Raw genomic sequence first — 19,594 nt, forward strand, 5'->3', positions numbered from 1 at the left:
CAGTATTAGCTTCTTGCAAGTGATAAATTAGAAAAATGCCACGACATCAATGATCTAAGTGACGATTAGAGAGACTGCAATACAGAAAAGAAAACGGGACTCTGCTTTAGTCATTCAACTATCTACCAGCAGGTTTTTACTGATGACCCTCTGTGCCTGAGGTTCCCCCTTCAGGTATATAAAGACCTTTGAGAACCTCAAGGAATTGTTCATTTAGTGGCATTGACTTGTATTTCCCCTTCTTTGCCACCGTGTACTCTCAACCTTGCCCAACAATTCTTCTGTTGATTACTTGTGTTCCTTTCTCTTCCCTAATACCTTCATCTGGCTGAGACTTGAATGTGACCTTCTTTGCCACCGTGTACTCTCAACCTTGCCCAACAATTCTTCTGTTGATTACTTGTGTTCCTTTCTCTTTAGGCTATTTCACTCCCCGATGCACTGACTTATCAATTGCTTTGTGGCCAAACCCAGTAATATGTGGTGCTGAGCTGGGGTAGAGAGCTATCAAAGACATAGGTTAACAAGCTGGGGTCTTAGGTGGTACATAACCCCATAGCAGATGTCATGCACTCTGCATTCTCATACCCAAGTGCCACTCAGCTGAGAACAGCTGTATTAATTAGGAACTACTTACGGTTGAAAAGCCAGAGAAACCCATTATCCTTGGGAGAAACTAAAGCAGTGGCAACACAGTGACAATACCCAAATCAAGGGAGACTGTGTATGAACAATATTTCTAGTGTATAGATACTCTTCAAAACCATCTCTAATACCATAATATATACCATAACTGCTGTACTGCAGCCTCATCCATGGGCCCCTCTCTGTACTTAGGGAGAGAGTGTGTATGTGGAAGGCAGTGTTCCCAAGTCCCCTTCCTACTATGACCTTATGGAGCAGAATTTCAATTCCCAGGTCCCCGCCAACATTCTATGGTGTGGGAGGTTTGCTGGCCCCTTTAATGAACAGGTGGAGAAGGGGGGGTAGTACCACTGGCTATTAGCCCTGATCCAATTTTTTCCTCCAAGAAACTGTTCTCAGTCTTCTGCATCCCCCGGTTCTATATACTATTATGGATCTAAAAGTCTGAGCAGAAGAAAAATCCCTTTAAATCATCATTGGTAACCACTGTCTGTCTTTCCAGAATAGAATTTTATATATTCAGTTTAAAAGATTCTGTACCCAATTATACATATTAAGTTTAAAAGATTCTGTACACAATTTCCCCCACACCACCACACAAGGGTGTCCTACACTTCAACTCAATTCTGACACTATTTATCCAGAGATAACCTCATATTCCACAGGTTAAGGATTCAGTCCCACAAGACTGCTGCCCACCTAACTTCAGATGCCAAGTCCAAGTCTAGATTGTCACCTGTGCTTCTGACCTACCAACTATGGATTGGAGGTTCCAATTGCCCCTTCCTCAGGTTCGATTAATTTGCAAGAGCATCTCACAGAACTCAGAGAAACATTTTACTTACTAGATTACCAATTTTTTTTTAATAAAAGGGTGTAACCCAGGAATAGCCAGCTGGAAGAGATGCATAGTATACAGGTATGGGGAAAGGATGCAGAATTTCTGTGCTCTCCCAGCCCACCACTCTCCCCAAATCTACAAATATTCCCCAACCTAGAAGCTCCCAAATCCCACCCTTTGTGTTTTTATGGAGGCTTCATTACAGAGGCATTATTAATTAAATCACTGGCCACTGACAATGGATTCAACTTTTAGGCACTCTCTTCTCCCTGGAGATGGGGGTTGGGAGGAGGGGGGTTGGACTGAAAAGGTCCAACTCTGTAATCACGTGGTTGGTTGCCTAGCAACCAGCCCCCATTCATAGGTGTAGTCCAAAAGTCATCTCATTAACATAACAAAAGACACCTTTATTACTCTTATCACATAAGAAATTCCAAAGGTTACAGGAACCCTGTGACAGAAAACAAAGACCAAATACTAGAATATATATTTGATATTATAAATAAAAATATTATATGCCCTAGCCAGTTTGGCTCAGTGGATAGAGTGTTGGCCTGCGGACTAAAGGGTCCCAGGTTCGATTCCGGCCAAGGGCACATGTCTGGGTTGTGGGCTAGAACCCCCCCAGTAAGGGGCATGCAGGAGGCAGCCAACCAATGATTCTATCTCATCATTGATGTTTCTATCTATCTCTCTCCCTTCCTCTCTGAAATCAATAAAAAATATATTTAAAATATATATATATATCACAATATTATAGCTATCATGCAAACTGTTACTCATAAGCAATGAATAATCTTTGTAAAGCATAACACCAACAATGTCATACTTCACTGCCAACTCACTGAAGGACACTCCTCCCTTACCTAAAAAAATCAAGTATACAGAGTCCTCTAAGATTTCACCTCTACCACCTCTCCAGAGTTCGATCTTGTCATCCCCTAATCCATATTATAGTCTGTACTTATGATTTCCCAAATACCTTCTGCTTACCCTTCTGCCAACGTCTGACAGAAATTGTTTTATTGTGGAAGGACATAGTTCTTTATTGAGCCTTTACCATGTACCAGAGAGTGTCTGAAGCCTTCTTTATACACTAATTCATTTATACAATGCTAGTTTCAAGAGAAAGGAGGAAGAGGAGAGAAAAGAAAGGGTTTCTGTGCAAAGCATTTTTCATGGTTTTATTGATGTATTACTTTGTTTAAAAAAAAAAAAGCAATGGGCCTAAAATAAAGTCACTTGTGCTAAAATAACATCACCCAACTGAGACTTAATATCTAACCTAATTGTGGCTTCAACCTCTCCCAGGAATGTAATCTCATGGAGTCAGTCTGTACTAGTCAATACTAGTAAGGCAATCCACCTGATAAACCACTGTTTTCCCCCAAGGAAGGTGACCTTGCCTGAAACAATCCACTCTTTGCTTGTTTGAAGTTCGGTTATCCCCGAGATCACAGCAGGAAGCAGAAAGGAGATGGCTAGTAACTTCCTTGCCCCAACCTCTTCAGCCTACAAGTCTTTCATCTTACACAGCTCTTCAGCGCTTCTTCCTATTTGCTAGATGGGATGCTGCCCAATTCATGGATCATTGAATAAAGCCAATCAGATTTTTGAATTTTACTTAGCTTTGTTTTTTAACAAATTGATATGTAATAAACTACACATATCTGAAGTATGCAATTTGATCAACTTTGATAACTGTATTCATCTGTGAAGCCATCATCAAAATCAAAGAACCCAGGAGGATGACACATCCAAATATATATATGTTTAGGTTCAGAGCACCATAGAATGATGAGGAGGATAGGCATGAGGCCAGCTCCTAGGACAAGGTTTCTTGTGCTTTGAGAAAAGTTCTTTCTCAAAATGATAGGTGGTCTCTGATGCACTGGTAAATGCCACAGGACAGAGGTTTGTTTGATGATCCTGGTATTAGTTCTAAAGGTGAGGCCTGGGTCCCTAAGGATGGATCTCTTGGTGGCTGAATTCTCAAAGTGGAAAATACCTAATGGGAAAAGTGTGCTCCAGGGAGCACCCCAACTGGGGGCAGAGTCAAGGTCTCTTGTTGAATCTTCCCTTTTAGCAGAACTTTCTCTCGTTGGAGCAACTCTGTTCAAATCTCAAATGGTCAAGACCTTTGTTTTAATGTCATAAGCTCTTTCCTTATCCTAGCTCTGTTCAGTTTTATGCAAGCTCTTGGTTTTTACCTGCTGAACTAGTTATTCGTGCTAAAGGAAGAGACTAAGATGATGAAGGCTCCAACTATCCTAGGTGACTGCAGCGGAACTTAGCTGATACATCATAAGGGGATCAAGGCAGACTGCACCACCAAAAGGCTCTGGCTAATACCAGCTGGTTTCAGAGGGCTGTTTAGAGAGAAGTTACCACCAAGATCACAGCAGGAAGCAGAAAGGAGATGGTTTCATATGCTACTGATATAACCAGAAACAGACAAAGTAAACAACAGAAGTAAGATCTCAACCACCAGTCTCCATGCCCATCAGAGCATGGGTGCACAGCCTCAGATAAACTATGGATCGGAACATTTCTCTCCACTGTGTTTTGATGCACCCCAGAAGGAAAAATACGGATTTTTCTTTTAAAAATAAGTTTGTGAATGTGTGGGAATATGTGCATATTTATACATCTAGAAGTAGAGACGTCAAACTGTTGACAATGAGTCTCTCTAGGATGGGGTATTGGGAGTCCTTTTCCTTCATTTACATGCTACTTGTAAAAGGTTAAAAAAGAAATGTGACTTTCATAATAATAAAAAAAAAAGAACCTGGAAAGTTCTGAATAAACACGGCATCTGTAGGGTGTCTCAGGTTTGGGCTGGGTGGCCTATGTCCTCCCGACCTGAAGGTGCTACTTTTCCAGGTGGCATGCAAAACTCTCCGAATAGATGTATCCGCAAGCCAAGCCTTTGTTTCTCAAGGAAAAATAATCCAGTCCTCCACAAACAGTGTCACTATTTAACAATGGGATATTACCACAGCTCACTAAACCAACTAGCTCCTACTGTGCTACTGCCCTACCACTAGCGATCTTCCCAAGAATCATTAGTCACCTAAAATATAAATTCTACAGCCAGGAATGGTTCTTTTACGGCTTAGGCTTACACCTTTCCTCCCCAGCCATGTTGTGAGATACTCATCCTAGAGCAGTGATGGCGAACCTATGACACGCGTGTCAGAGGTGACACGCGAACTCATTTTTTTGGTTGATTTTTCTTTGTTAAATGGCATTTAAATATATAAAATAAATATCAAAAATATAAATCTTTGTTTTACTATGGTTGAAAATATCAAAAAATTTCTATATGTGACACGGCACCAGAGTTAAGTTAGGGGTTTTCAAAATGCTGACATGCCGAGCTCAAAAGGTTCGCCATCACTGTCCTAGAGGGTACAGGGTTAGCAAAGACAAATAAAACAAGATAGCATCTTCCTTAACAAGAGGAAAAATAAACCATGGAGGTTGATGTTTTGCAAGAAATAAGGAACATTCCTCATACTTTATGCTGTGCTAATAAACTCAACGGATGAGAAATTTCACAAAGATATACATAGCATAATCAAAATAAATTAAATTTCCTGAAACAGTAAATAGTTATTACTGAATTCACTGCCTAATTGCCCCCCCCCCATTATAATAAAATGTTTCAATTTGAAACAAAACTGTCAAACCTAAACAAAAAAGGAGGGGTTATGTTTGCTAGCTTGGTAAGAATGCCTTTTGCTGTGACCTCTTTGCTGCATTTGGCAGTTTGTCACCTTCCACAATTTAAAGTCCATGGTTTTATGTCCATTAAATATAGGGTGTCCCCAAAAGGTATACATACACTTTGAATAGTTATAAAGGCAGTGTTTATTAAAACATATTTCATTTTTCAAAATTGAGCTGTAAAGTGTGTATACATTTTTTTGAAACACCCAGTATTTTTAATTGATCACTCATGCTTGTCTAGTTATGTGCCTATTATTGAGGTGTGTGCATTTTCACATAACAAATCACTATTCCCATTTGACAATTCAGTACCTTTGTGCCAATCAACCATGTAGAGCACCATAACCCACTGAGGGTGTACAAAGACGAATATGTGCCGTCTAAACTCTAGGATTAAAAAGCTCATTGCTTGAAGAAAGCTTCATTTTTCCTGTAGTCCAGTGCTACCAGCATATTTACTAGAACAACCAGAATACATGAATTTAATTTCTAAAATTTTGTATTATTTACAGGTTTTTTAATGAGTAAATTATACCCCCTAACCTTCCTGAAAAGATTCATAGTCATAACTGGAAATGGATAGAAATGGTAAATGACATGGTAGAGACATACTAGTAGATCGTCAAACATGCATTACAAAAAGGCTCATCTATAAAACAACCACAGTTATTCTTCCCTTTTATATTCCTCAAGAATAAATTGTTAAGAAAAGGACTTAATGTTTCCTAACCTCTTGCATGGGGAACTATGTTTGTTTTCATAAGAAAATGATCATTACCTCCACAGGCTTGGATGATGCACATCATGCCCCATAAAAAGTTCAATGGTTATGGACTTACCTGGATACATTTGGAGAATTTTTTTCCTTCTTCTCTCTATTGCTTTTCACTACCCTGACTCATATTTTACTACCCCCTTGGCTCAGGGATAGATAGACGCAATAAAACAAAAGTCAAGTTGATTTCACAGACAGTAAACATGCATTATGAATATGAAACATACCATCAGATACATATTATGCTCATTGAGCATACATTTTAGAACTTCCTTCGAGGCACTTTATGACTAAAACCGTAATCTGGAACCATTCACTGTCCTTAGCTTTAGAATTCTGCATGGTTTCATGAGATGTTCACTTTAAAAAATGCAGTCTAAACTTATAGCTTTTGAATCAAACAATATAGGTAAAAGACATTTTTAGTTGAAAAACCAGAAAAATACCATTAATCCTTTTTCACAATGAAACAGAGAACAGAAGTAACAATAAAATATCAGATTCAACTAATAGATTAAGAAATCTGTAGACAGTCCTGTTTCACTCTTTGTTTGCCCCACTTTGGGAACTAAGTCCCTGAATGTTTAAGAGACTTCTCCAAAATAACATGGGATCAGGCTGAACCCCCAACATCCTAGCTTCTAATCAAACTATAACTATGCTTTCTCCTACAGAATGTTCAAGCAAGGACTCTGGGTCTCAGTTCTGGCTTCAGTTATATCAACATGTCAGACTGCCTTCACTGAGTGAAGGAAACCACATCTTAAGATCAATATATTCAAATTGCCAAATTTGCATATACACAAAATTATAGGCAGATGGGGGTGGGTATAGAAGTCAGATGTGTACGAATCACATACACACAAAACCATCACCTTAGTGTTGCCGTATCTGCATGCAAGTCAGTCGAACCTGCAGCTAGTCATACATGAATTGCATTAAGAATCAACACATTAGGGCTGCTTAATTTTCAGAAGCATAAAAACTTATAATTATACGTGGGGATCATGTGCAGTGACTATATTTAAGACCAACATATTAGGGCCCACTAATTTTAAAAACTTTGAACTTTCACAGTTTGAAGATACTTGTTCTACTGTGTGTGTACAAATTTGAGTCTCTGGTATCACTCTGAAGCACTTGATGTGATTAATATACCTAACAACTCAAACAACACATTTCTCAGAATGTATCCCCACAGTTAAGAGGTACATGATGATATATATATATCTCCATTCCCACAAACATGCAATTGAGCAACTTTAATAGTTTGTATAGCTCATGTACTAGATCCAATCCACATTGACAACCTAAAGAGCCACTGAGGAGAGAGCGAGCGAGCTAGGAATGACCATCCTTATCCTGGAGGATGAGGAACTGTGGCCCCCTTCTCCTGTCCATCAGAAATATGTGTGTAAATAGAGAGAGTGGAAAATTAATTATAGGAAGGATTACTTTGAATAGATTATTTCATACTGGATAATCTCTTGCTACATTGAGTAATTCTATAATAAAGTAACTGGAAAAGGCTACCACTGGTTGGTTCCAAGTGGCATAAGTATAGCAAAGTTTCCTGTAGGTTGTAGACTTTTGTAGCTTTGATGCTGCTCATGTTGGCTTTCTCTACTCTTAGGAATACCATTCTGCATATATAAAACCTCTTGCTCTCTACAATTAACTTGGTTTCCATCTTTACAAAAATGAACACATTTGAAATGCATGATGTGGGGTGCATTTTCACTTACCTTTTCCGCTGACTGAGCGGTGCCAAAAAAAATTGGAATGAAGGCAAGCCATACTATACATGTCGTGTACATAGTGAATCCAATGGGCTTGGCTTCGTTAAAGTTCTCTGGGACACCCCGAGTTTTGATGGCGTACACAGTACATGTGACCATGAGAAGAATGCTATATCCCAACGAGCAAATGATTTGCAGATCTGTGATGTCACATTTGAGAACTCCCCTGGCCAGCTCGGGGTTCATTGTCTTATGTTCATCATAGTCTACGATGATGTTGGGTGGGTCAACGCCAAACCAAATGAAAACACCTAGAAGCTGAACTGATATTAAACTTGAAGTGATGGCCAGCTGTGATGTCGGGCTGATGAGTCTGGGCGCTGTCACTGATTTCTTGCCCTGCTCAAATATGCGATAAATCCGATTGGTCTTTGTCAAGAGGGCTGCATAACTGATGCACATCCCCAAGCCCAAGAACACTCTCCGGAAGGAACACACCGCCACGTCAGGCTTGGCTATCATCAGGAAAGTGATGATGTAGCAGAGAAAGATGCCCGTCAGCAGAACATAGCTGAGTTCCCGCCCAGATGCCCGGACTATGGGCGTGTCATTGTAGCGGATGAAAGTGGCCATGACAAAGATGGTGGCGATGATGCCCAGCATCGCTAAGAAGACGGGGATGACGGCCCAGGGGGAATGCCACTCCAGCTTGATGATGGGGATATCCTGGCAGCCAGTCCGGTTCTCATTGGGCCGCTGGTCATAAGGGCAATGCTGGCACGTATTCTCATCGAACTGGTACTGGTAGCCGTCACAAGGCTCGCAGGTCCAGCAGCAGGGGGTTCCCTTCTGGGTCTTCTTTCTTTGGCCAGGTTTGCAGGGCAGAGTACACACGGAGTGGGGGATCTCCCGGACTCCTTTACCCCATTGCATGTCCTCGATCTGCAGTGTAAGGGATACGAATGCAACAGCGCATTATTCGAGAGAAAAGGGAAAGAATGGCAACAAACATAAGAGAAGTATTTGACCACCTGATGAGGTCATGTGATTTACTCCTCTAGTAGGATTTGACCCCCTACCAATCCATTGAAACATCCTTACCATTACCATTCACATTGTCGTAGAGTATGTTCCAAGCATACTTGATTCTAAGAAATTCCTGTGACAATTTTAAAAAATACTAGTATAAATTCTTTGTCCCCATTCCTGACCTCCCAAATAAGAATATCCTGAAAAAAAGTCTTTGGATCTTTACTTTTAACAAGTGCCCTGGGGAGTCCTATGATTAGATAAATTGAGAAATACCCACATGCTCTCTACTGCCTTCTCCAGGATAAATGCAAATGTCCCAAACCACAGTAAGAAACACACACACACACACACACACACACACACACACACTCAACACTCTGAAGTAATATAAAAAGCTAAATTCATCTCCATTATTAGGTGCTTTAAAAATGTTTTAAAATTATTTTAAATTCTGTAGCATCACTGCCATTGTCATTGAGAAATTGTGAAGCAGAGTAAGCCTTTCATTTCATTTATCACCCAGGAGTGAAAAGGTTCACTTTGAGGGCTTTAATTCTAGTGGAGGATATCCTAAGAGGTCAGGAAGCATTTGATCAGAAAATAATACGGTCTGGAAACCTTTCAAGATTGGCCATGTACCTATTTGGAGATGAAAATTAAACTAAAACACTCTAACTTAGAAGAGGATAGACAAGTGTTTGCTTAATTAGAATATTGATTTCCTGGAAGGGAATCCATAATCAGCAGTGTTCTGAGAAATAATGGCATTAGAAGTACAACACTTTACTATTGGGCTGGAATTCATGGTGGATGGCAGCTACCGTTCTGCGTTTCTGAGGCCACTTTCTCAGAGCTCTTTTCTATGAAAGTTACACGGAATCTGAGTTTTCTGTGAAAGTTACACGGAAGCTCCGGGGGCAGCACACAGGACACAAGTGTGGCCAGTGAGTACATCAGAACCACGTGGAGGACTTGTTGCTACCAGGAATGCTGGCCCTACTTTCTAATTTTCAGATGCACTGGGTATGGGATGGGACCTGAGAGTATGTATTTATAACAAAATCTCAGGTGCTGTTGCTGGGCATTCTCTAGGGACCACACTTCACCCACCACTGATACATTCTCCTCCCAGAGCCTGGGTCAGGGATGGGATTGCCTTGGAATGGCACAGGATTTAATTTCACGTTTTTTACTGAGATTGCACAGATTAAAAATCTTTGGTTTTGTTGGACTTGCAGTTTCCAGCATGTAGGGATGCTGGCTGGTGCTTATGGCTACAAGAAGGAAGAAGTTTGTCAGGAAAAGAAGGAAACACAAAGGAAAGCAATGCAGAAAGTTGAAGACAAAGATTACTCTTGAGCCTGTTTGAGCCACTGGATATAGCTATGCCTGAAGCAGGAATTGCCAAGGTTGTGCCATTATGTAAGCTAGTAAATTCTGCTATGCTGAAACACTTTACATAGCATTCCTATCACTTGCAACCAAGAGTCCTAAAAGTTATATGTACTAAATAATTTCAGTATCTACAAGTTGCAAAAGATACACCTACCAAATTAATGAGAGAAGAAATTAAATTCCAATGAATAAATTTGGCTGATATTCCCCATGCTTACTTAATTGAATTTTTAATACAAAAATAGGTTAGAAAGATACTAGAAAGTCTGAGGCTTTTTTAAAAGATAAAAATAATTTTAAGAGATAAGAGGGAAAGAAAATTAATTCATAGCTCATCGGAATTTCACTACTGTGTTAAACAGGATGTAATTTATAGCGGGGTGTGATATTTCTATCAAACTTGAATGAGAACTACCTTGAAAATCTGAATCAATGTAGTTAACTCTGAAAAAATATGGCTCAGGGTTTAAACTTCATAAAATATCATATCCTTGTAATGGTTGAATTTAGACTTTAACCAGAGACCCAAGAATATTCAGATGACTCATATGCACTAATTTGCCTGAATACAAAACCCAAAACAGGACTAATAACTCTAAGTATAAATTAAAAAAATCTAACTAAATATGAAACATCAATAATTTTTTCTCTCAACATCATCATTTTGATGAAAGTAAGTCACTGGCAGCCATCCCCAATTCATAAAATTAAGGAAATCATTTGTAATAAGAGCGAAAAAGATGCGCATTCACTTTACAAATGTCAATTTTTAAGAACCCGGGATCTAAAAAAGTTACTATTAATACAAAGGTTTTCAAATGTCAAATTAAAAGGCCCTAGGCCTGGTTAATAAGATAAATTTAAAAACTACAAGTGAATTTTATTAGCTAAACTTGAGGTTGCCTATTCCAACATAAGTGGATACTAATATGCCATGATTAAGCTTGATCTTTGGGAACAGATGTAGGGCTCATACAAATACAGGCACAAATAATCATTCTGTCATATTCTACAGTCAATTTTAAATGTTGCCAGCTCACTACTTCTAGTTCCCCTTGATTAAAATAAAATGCCTACAATGCTGAACAGCTTTTTCTCTCAATTTACCCAAATAAATAAGAATTGTAACTATAAAAACTGCATTGACTGATTACTTAATTTGTTTTCAATTTTCATTTAAAGTAGATCTCAACTCAATTTAATTGCATATATTAAACCAACAAAGTTGCCTCCTGCTCCAAATGAACAGCAGTCTAATTTACTTGCTTTGCCAATTGAAAGAATTATTGATAATATAGGGTGGGGCAAAAGTAGTTTATGGTTGTATGTGAAGCACAGTTTATTCTTGTAGCAATTATTAATTATTGTATTATTCTCCATACAAACAATGATAAACCTACAAAGGTACCAAGTAACCTGTAAAAGCTCTGGTAAGTGAGGATTTTGTTAAAGCAGTGCATATGACTTGTGCATATCTATACCCACATACACAAATTCAGTGCTTTGTTTCATATGAAGAAACAGCCACCTGCAAAACACTATAGGCAACTATTTAAGGGAGAATAATAATTTAGCGCTATGAAAAAAACAACCATAATCTCTGAGGGCTAGTAGGGATGCAAATTTCAAGTTCCTTTCTGAACTCTGCAACAAAATTGTCTCAGTTAGCTGGAAAGTCTAACTTATATGGATAGGTGGACTAATGTTTTAGGAAAAAGAAAATTATAAAGTTCTGGTCAATGAAAGCAACAATAAGCCTGTTGTGAAATCCTAGGAAAGTGTTCTTCATTCTTAAAAAAGAGACAGAGAAGGGATATGCTGTCGTCAGCCTTTGAACTTTGATGTGTACAAAAATGATGTGAGGAACTGCAGCAGCCATTCTGTATCCATGAAGAGGCAAGTCTAAGGAATAAAGCCAATATGCTGAGAATAGAAAAAAAAGATAAAAATCATTTGTGTCTTTGATAGAGTAATTATGTCACCAACTTAACCAACACTATTGACTGGTGCCACTCTACCACTGAAGTTCTAATACGAGATAATAGCTTTCCTTAATGTTTAATCAATTATTTTTTAAATATATGTTTTCATTAATTTTTAGAGAGACTGGAAGGGAGAAAGATAGAGATAGAAAAACTGATGAGAGAGAAACATCATTGGTCAGTTGCCTCCTGCATGCCCCCTACTGGGGATGGACATATTCCCTGACCAAGAATCAAACTGGTGACCTCTTGGCTCATGCTCAACCACTGCACACAACGGCCAGACTAATTAATCAATCCTTCATGGCACTCTACTACTTGCAGCCAAACATCTAATGCATTCTTTCTTGCTTCTGCATCTGGTGCAGACCTTCTGAATCTGTTAGACAAGTGGTCAGTAATGCAGGTTCTTAGATGAATAACAGGTAGCTCTGGAAGGGAAGGGGACCGTTGAATCACACATGGTCAGAAACACTTATCTGTCTCCTGAAAATGCTCAGATAGCAGGGTTGTAAAGTCCTGGACTCAGAAAATCAACTGTGACTCCATTGCTTCTTTCTCAGACAAAAAACAAGGAAAAGCCACCTGTCAGCTATAGGTCTGTGCCACATGCGTTTGGCAAAGGAAAACTGGGTTCTGGCCCTAGACGAGAGTGTGTTACTCCACAGGGAATGTGCAGACCTCATAATCACTGGAATTAAAAAATAAAACCAAATTAGTCGCTGTCTGACTGCCAAATGCAGGAATCGAACAGTTACAAATTTTATAGTGTTTGTAGCACCCATTTTCAATCTAGAAGAGATCTGTTCCTTTCCCCCAACACAGTCACTTTCTATCTGAAAGAAAATGTTGTCACTCCAGATATATTTTCTTTGGTGAAATTGAATTTGCCTATTTCCAAATCCTACTGTGTAGACCCAACTGGCTGCGGCTTCTATTGGATACTTCTCTGTAATATTAGTTTTCCTTATTAAAACCTTAATAGAATGAGATAATTTTAAAAGAGCTTTCTTACTAAAATGCCATTTATTCAATAAAACATATCTGTTGTATCTAATTTATAGAAAAAGATTTCTAGGAAAATGCAGAGAAATGTTCACTTTTTAACACTAGAAAAGAGCCAGGTTTGGGTTCTGGTGGAGGGAGGCTAAGGTGAAGTGGCAAAAGCTTCATAGGGAATTCTGTAGCACTTCAGTGACTTTTTTTATTTTTAAAGACTCAGCCCCTATTTTTATACCTTAGGCAGCATACCTGTACTGTGAAACAACATTTTAGGACTGATGTATTACAATAAAAAAATTCATTAATTCACATTCTACTTACTCAACATTTGTAATAGAAATCGTTTTTTTTGTTTGTTTTTTTTACATGTTCTAAGGAGGAAGCATCACGCACAGCCTGATTAGGATTGGCTTTTTGCTGTGGTGGCCCACAACCATTCACGGAGAGCCCCTGGAGGTCCAAGATGGGAATGCTTTGTGTGGTTACTGAGACTTTATTCTGAGTCAAGCCAGTGGTTCCCAAACTTGCCTGAACATTTGGATCACTTGGAGATCTCCCAAAAATTCCCAATAGGCATCCGCGTGTTTTAAAGCTCCTTCGGTGACATGTAGACAAGTTTGGAGCCACTGATCTAAGCTGACAGACTGGAACTTAAAAGAAAACCTTGGTGTTGTTTAGAGAACCCAGTGACTACAAATTTACTTCTCCTGGTTTCTGTTCTTGATTTGTGATGCACTATCTCATTAAAAGTCTAAATGGGTCACTCACACTAATTTTTTATTTATTTTGAGAGAGAGGAGAGAAAGAGAGGGATAGAGAGGTAGAATCAGCCATGAGAGAGATTGATTGGACACCTCCAACTGGGGATCCAGCCTGCAATCCATGCATGTGCCTTGACTTGGATCAAACAGTGACCTCCTGGTTCATAGGTTAATGCCCAACCACTGAGCCACTCCAGCCAGGTTAAATGGGCCACATTAAATACTCAGTTTTACTATATTGTGAGTTAACAGGAAAGTCTGAAGCTGTAGTGGAGTTATAAATTTAGACTGTCAGGAAGGCCTCCTGACTACATTTCATAAGGTCATTGGCCAAACAACTTCAAATGCCTAGAGTCCCAGCACATAAAGAAGTGGGTGAGAGCCCGGCAGGCTTAGCTCAGCGACCTGTGAACCAGGAGGTCAAGGTTCGATTCCCAGTCAGGGCACATGCCCGGGTTACAGGCTTGATCCCCAGTGTGGGGTGTGCAGGAGGCAGCCGATCAATGATTCCCTCTCATCATTGATGTTTCTATCTCTCTCTCCCTCTCCCTTTCTCTCTGAAATAAATAAAAATATATATTTTTAAAAAAGAAGTGGGTGAGAGTTGTAGATGAAAAGGAGCCACATGCTATCCTGATTAGCTCAGGGAAGCCTTCATGGTGGCCTTGCAAACTCAGAGACCTAAAGTAACCACAAAGGATGGCCTGAAATTAAAACTTTTTAAATTAAATAGCAGTTTATGGTTGGTAGTCATATCCTAGGCTGGTATCTTCCCTGACAAAAGTAAATCTTTACCTTAACTGAGCCTATTGTCTTTTGCATCTACAAATAGCATATTGTTGGAATATCAAAGTAATTTTACTTTTTCTGGACCCCTCAAAGCACAGGCACCACTCTGGAGACCACGAATCCTTTCATTTTTATTGAGTTAATCACTGACTGCTAATATCCTGCACCCACTTAAGTAAAAGAAGTGTGTGTCTATCATTTTACTTTTTATCCAATCCCAGAGGTTTCCCCGCTTTGCTTCCTCCCACCTCCCTAATCTATCACCAGTGGATTTTGTGTAAACCACTTAGGTCTCCTCTTTTGATTATAATATGTAAAACCAGGTTCAAAACTGCCACTCTCCAGAGCATTATCTCAATCCATTGAGATTCCGCTTCCTGGCAATTGTTGACAGTTTGGCGCAAATAAACTCACAAAAGTTCTTTACAGGTTTGCATGTTCCTTACGTTCACAGAGTAAAACAGTTTCTTTTCTCAAAACGATCAAGTCTAAAGGAACACAGTGTCATCATACATACATATAATATGTGTTAAATTACATTAGGCACAGATTTCATAGTAGTTCTGCCTAAATGATCTGCTTTTACTATTCAATGCCTACATTTCCCTTAAGTGCAAGGGCCAAGGGGGTAGGTGCTTGTTTTAAATGTATATAATTAAAAACTCCCAGACTAATTGGTTTCTCTTTCTTGACGTAACCTTTCTATACCTCTAACTAAAAATGGTTGACTTTACTTGGTTCCAGAACTATCTTTTTCCTTTCTTTTCTTTTTCTTCCAGAACTGAGTTATTTGGAACCTTCCAGTTTTTTACAATATTGATACCTTTTTAAACATACCTTACATTCAGATAGCCAAACAATGCACATCTGCTGACACTGGTTAGCTGTCTCTTTCTGGAAAATATTGCCACTGGAGGAATCATCCCCTTACAATGTATATGCTAACTACAAATGATTGCTTATTCTTCTTCCTCTGTGGACACAGTTCCCTAAAATATGCGTACCAACCAAAGACTAGATGTTTAATCTTGTTCAAATTGTTAAGCACATGTAAAAGTCATTTTAAACCTTAGATTTAAGAATAATTTGTAATGTAAACATATTCATGTGAGTACCTAAAAAATACCACAATTTATACTTGTTCAAAACTGAACTCGTGATCTGCTCCAGGAACTGGCAAACTATGGCTCGTGGGCCAAATTCTGCCCACTGCCTGTTTTTGTAAATAACATTTTATTGGAACATCACCACAAAGTTCTTACATTTTGTCCAGGGCCAATTTTATGCTGCCATGACAGAGTGGAATAGTTGTGAATACATGCCTGCAAAGCCTAAACTATGTACTATGAGGCCCTTACACAGAATATTGGCTGACTTATATGCAAAGAAAACTGAAGGACAAATCCCTAGCACAAGGCAGCCTTATGTATCCTTGAACTAGGGATTTTTTCATTTTTGACATCTTCCTTGCCCTTGCCCTGTCTCCCCCCGCCCCAACCACATTACCAACAACTTGTGTAGATTTTCTCTCTTGCAAATCACTCATCCTTGCTCCTGTAACAAGTTAATAGATTGGCTCCAATCAGCCCTAAATAATTAATCACCAGCTGTTTTCCACTGGACTACACTAGAACAAGGAAGTCTCAGGTCATAGCCAATGGGAAAGGGAATAACCCCCCTACTACCTGAAAGGGACCCATAAGACTACCCGTCTCAACCAGTCTACAGAGGCTGCACAGAAAGAAAATTCTAGCCCTAGAGACAACCTTTTGATGACACAAGGCCAAAATCTTCTGGGAACTATATGTTAACTGTTCCTGAATTTGTACATGTGATCCATGAAGTTGTATGAACTGCCTGTGCCTGTCCATTATACCAGATGATGTAATCCCAATGAATATGCATGACTTCCCTACCTTTAACCTTCTAAATCTCACCCCAAAACCCGGCAGGCAGATTTGTTTTGTCCAGTCTCCTTTCTGGTTGACTTCACAATAAAGCTTTTTTCTTTTCTCAAAAGCCAACGCCATAGCATTGACTCCTCTGTGCATTGGGCAACAGGCTCTTATGGTAACACTACCACAATTCTTCTGAAAAAAACTTTCTATGGAATTTTCTCAGCTCTCTTTCCTTCTGAGCCCTTCCCAATTCAATTTGTTGCCCCATAGCCCGAAGGATTCTTTAGCAATCAGGGTTGATCAAGTCACCTTTTGGCTTAGTCTCTTCCATGACTCTCCTTGCTCTTAAACCATTTAAATGACCCTGCATAGTCTGGCAGGCACACTCATCAAATGACTTAACGCTCCTGGCCTTTATTGGAGTTTCATGAAGTGTCCTGCCTCATAATGGTTTTTGTGCTGTGATATTCTGCTCAACTCTTGTTCACTGAATCTTGCTCAGGAAGTCTTTACCCCACTAGATTGGGTCCTCCTTTTATAAACTCTCAAAGAACCCTCTTCAAAAGAATAACACAATTAGTAATTATGTAAATATGTGACTTCATTAAAGTCTATCTCCCAACTCATATGTAATCAGACATGATGAAAGGATTCATAATTACTTATGTGAGTCTCATCTGTTTTCTGGTCATTTACTACACATCTATAGAGAGAATGTTTACAGCTGAAATGCCCTTGGCATCTTCATGAGTAAAGAAAGGGAATTGAATACGGAGCACTCATTTCCGAGGTGGAGGGAAAATGAACATAATTAACACGCCAGGGAGAGGGAGAAAAACAAGTTACGTGCAATATGCAGCCAAGGACAGAACTTGACTTCAATAGGTCTCTGATTGTTACTTTCTCCATTAGTGAGCTTAGCCTCAGTTCAAAACAGAAAGACAATGAACCAGGAAGACAGACACTAGCTCAGTAACTTCATCATTGTCAGAGAGGAAGCCCGAAGTCAACTGGAGCATGTTTTCCAAGTTCATTAGTAATGAAGACTAAGTTAAATAACATTGTAGCTGCCTAAATAATTAATTTCTACTAGAATATCTTATGGCTCTAAAGATTAACTTAATCCATGGAAAAACACACACCTTTAAGATGATCATTCCTACTCCTCCTCACTCTCTTGAGCAGGGGTCCTCAAACTACGTACGGCCCGCGGGCCACATGCAAATACAAATATTGTATTTGTTTGTATTTTGTTTTTTTACTTCAAAATAAGATATGTGCAGTGTGCATAGGAATTTGTTCATAGTTTTTTTTTAAACTATAGTCTGGCCCTCCAACGGTCTGAGGGACAGTGAACTGGCCCCCTGTTTAAAAAGTTTGAGGACCCCTGCTCTTGAGCTCTGATTTGTCCAATTGAATATCACCAGCAATTAATGCCATAAAGGCATTTCAGACTCTATGCATCTAAAAGCAACATGTCACCTTCCTTCCCTTTCTTTAGATCTTGCCACCCCATCTTGGTATACCACAGAAGTTAATACCATGAGCATTGGACTCAGATGGACATGGCTCAAATCCTAGCAGAGTGACAGTGACCAAGTCATTTAAGCTGTCTGAGACTTATATTTTTTCATCTATGAAATATAGTAATGATTACCTCCCTGACTTACTGAGAAAGTTAATGTCTGTTAAGCACATTGTCGGCCACATAGTAAAAACTTAATAAACTATCTCTATTGAAAGGATTAGACAATACTGTCAGTTTGACACCCTTCTCTACCTTGCTCCCCTCAAAAATAGTTTGTCCCAGTCTTCTTCCATAAACCCTTTCCTCTTTGTCCTCAAGGATATGGATCTATTAAAGTTATTATTATGTTTCCTTACTTGTCCTTTCTTATTTTAGGTCTTTCCCTTTGTTTATTATTTCTTTACTATTTTTCCTCCTCATAGAAACTACTCTCTGAACTAAAAAACCTGGGTGTTTACCTCTTTGTCTGTCTCCCTCCGCTTGGGGAGAGCACATCTGTTTACCTCTGTGCCTACAAAAGTGGCTCAAAAAGAAGTTGCCACAGTGCCTTGGAAAGGAAGTCTGATTCTACTGTAGCCTGGATGAAAACCCACTCCACTGCCCACTTGCAACTGCAGTCACCTCATTTTAGCATTCACATCATTCCAAAGCAGGGGCTCTGATCCTTCATTCCATGTCTTCTGCCTCCCCTCATCCCACAGACACATTCCTCTTCCAGCAAAGGACACTGCTTATGAGTCCTTTTAATATCCTTACATGCCCTATTTACCTTATTTAGTTTATACTCATCCTCTTAGCTGTCTTGCTTTCCCCCCAACTTCAACATGCAGTTCAAACACCCGAAATCTTCCCTGATGCCTTTAAACTAGAAATGCCCACTCCCTTTGTTGAAATCTCTTAGTATTTCAGCTGTATTATTCTCCGACCTCTCTACTTATACTTTGACAACTGTGGCCATATGTATTTTTTTAAACCCCTCATACCCTAAAAGGTGAAATGGAACACAGGTAGACTCTATCCCAAGAAAGAATTTGCGAGGTTAGGACAAAAAGGGATAAATCCTAGGATAAAAAATGCCTTCTTTTAGTGCCCTTGCATGTTCCTTATTCTTTCTTTTTGTTTGAGCCTCCCATGACTGACTTGCTTAAATATGACAAACAACACAAGCACGAATGATAGAAGTCCTCATATCACTGCTACTAAATCTTTTCCAACCAGCTCAGCCATTCATCTTAGCTCCTGCGCACTACAGAAGGTGCAAATTGCTTTGCACCCACTCACCTGGGGTGAGCCATGCTCTCTGCCAGGTAAGTGGGGAAGAATGCTGATCAGTCAGTTCACCATCTGAGACCAGATGGGCTCTTGATTTTCTGATTTTTTCTTTCCTTTCTATTTTGCTAAACCTCTGAATCTCTTCCCTTTTATTGAAGAGAAACTGTTTTTTATACAGATGATTTAGGATAGTTACCCCACAT

At 39.3% G+C, this 19,594-nt stretch overlaps 1 protein-coding gene across 1 annotated transcript in view; it reads right to left on the reverse strand.

Annotated features, from left to right (window-relative positions):
- GRM7 (glutamate metabotropic receptor 7) overlaps positions 1–19,594 on the reverse strand; it is a 688,017-nt gene that overhangs the window by 91,918 nt on the left and 576,505 nt on the right. Inside the window, exon 8 of the mRNA XM_023749437.1 lies at positions 7,739–8,674. Coding sequence (XP_023605205.1) covers positions 7,739–8,674 — 936 coding nt within the window. The remainder of the gene's footprint in view (positions 1–7,738; positions 8,675–19,594) is intronic.

Source organism: Myotis lucifugus, unplaced genomic scaffold (assembly GCF_000147115.1).
Source record: "Myotis lucifugus unplaced genomic scaffold, Myoluc2.0 scaffold_8, whole genome shotgun sequence".
Classification (NCBI taxonomy): Eukaryota; Metazoa; Chordata; class Mammalia; order Chiroptera; family Vespertilionidae; genus Myotis; species Myotis lucifugus.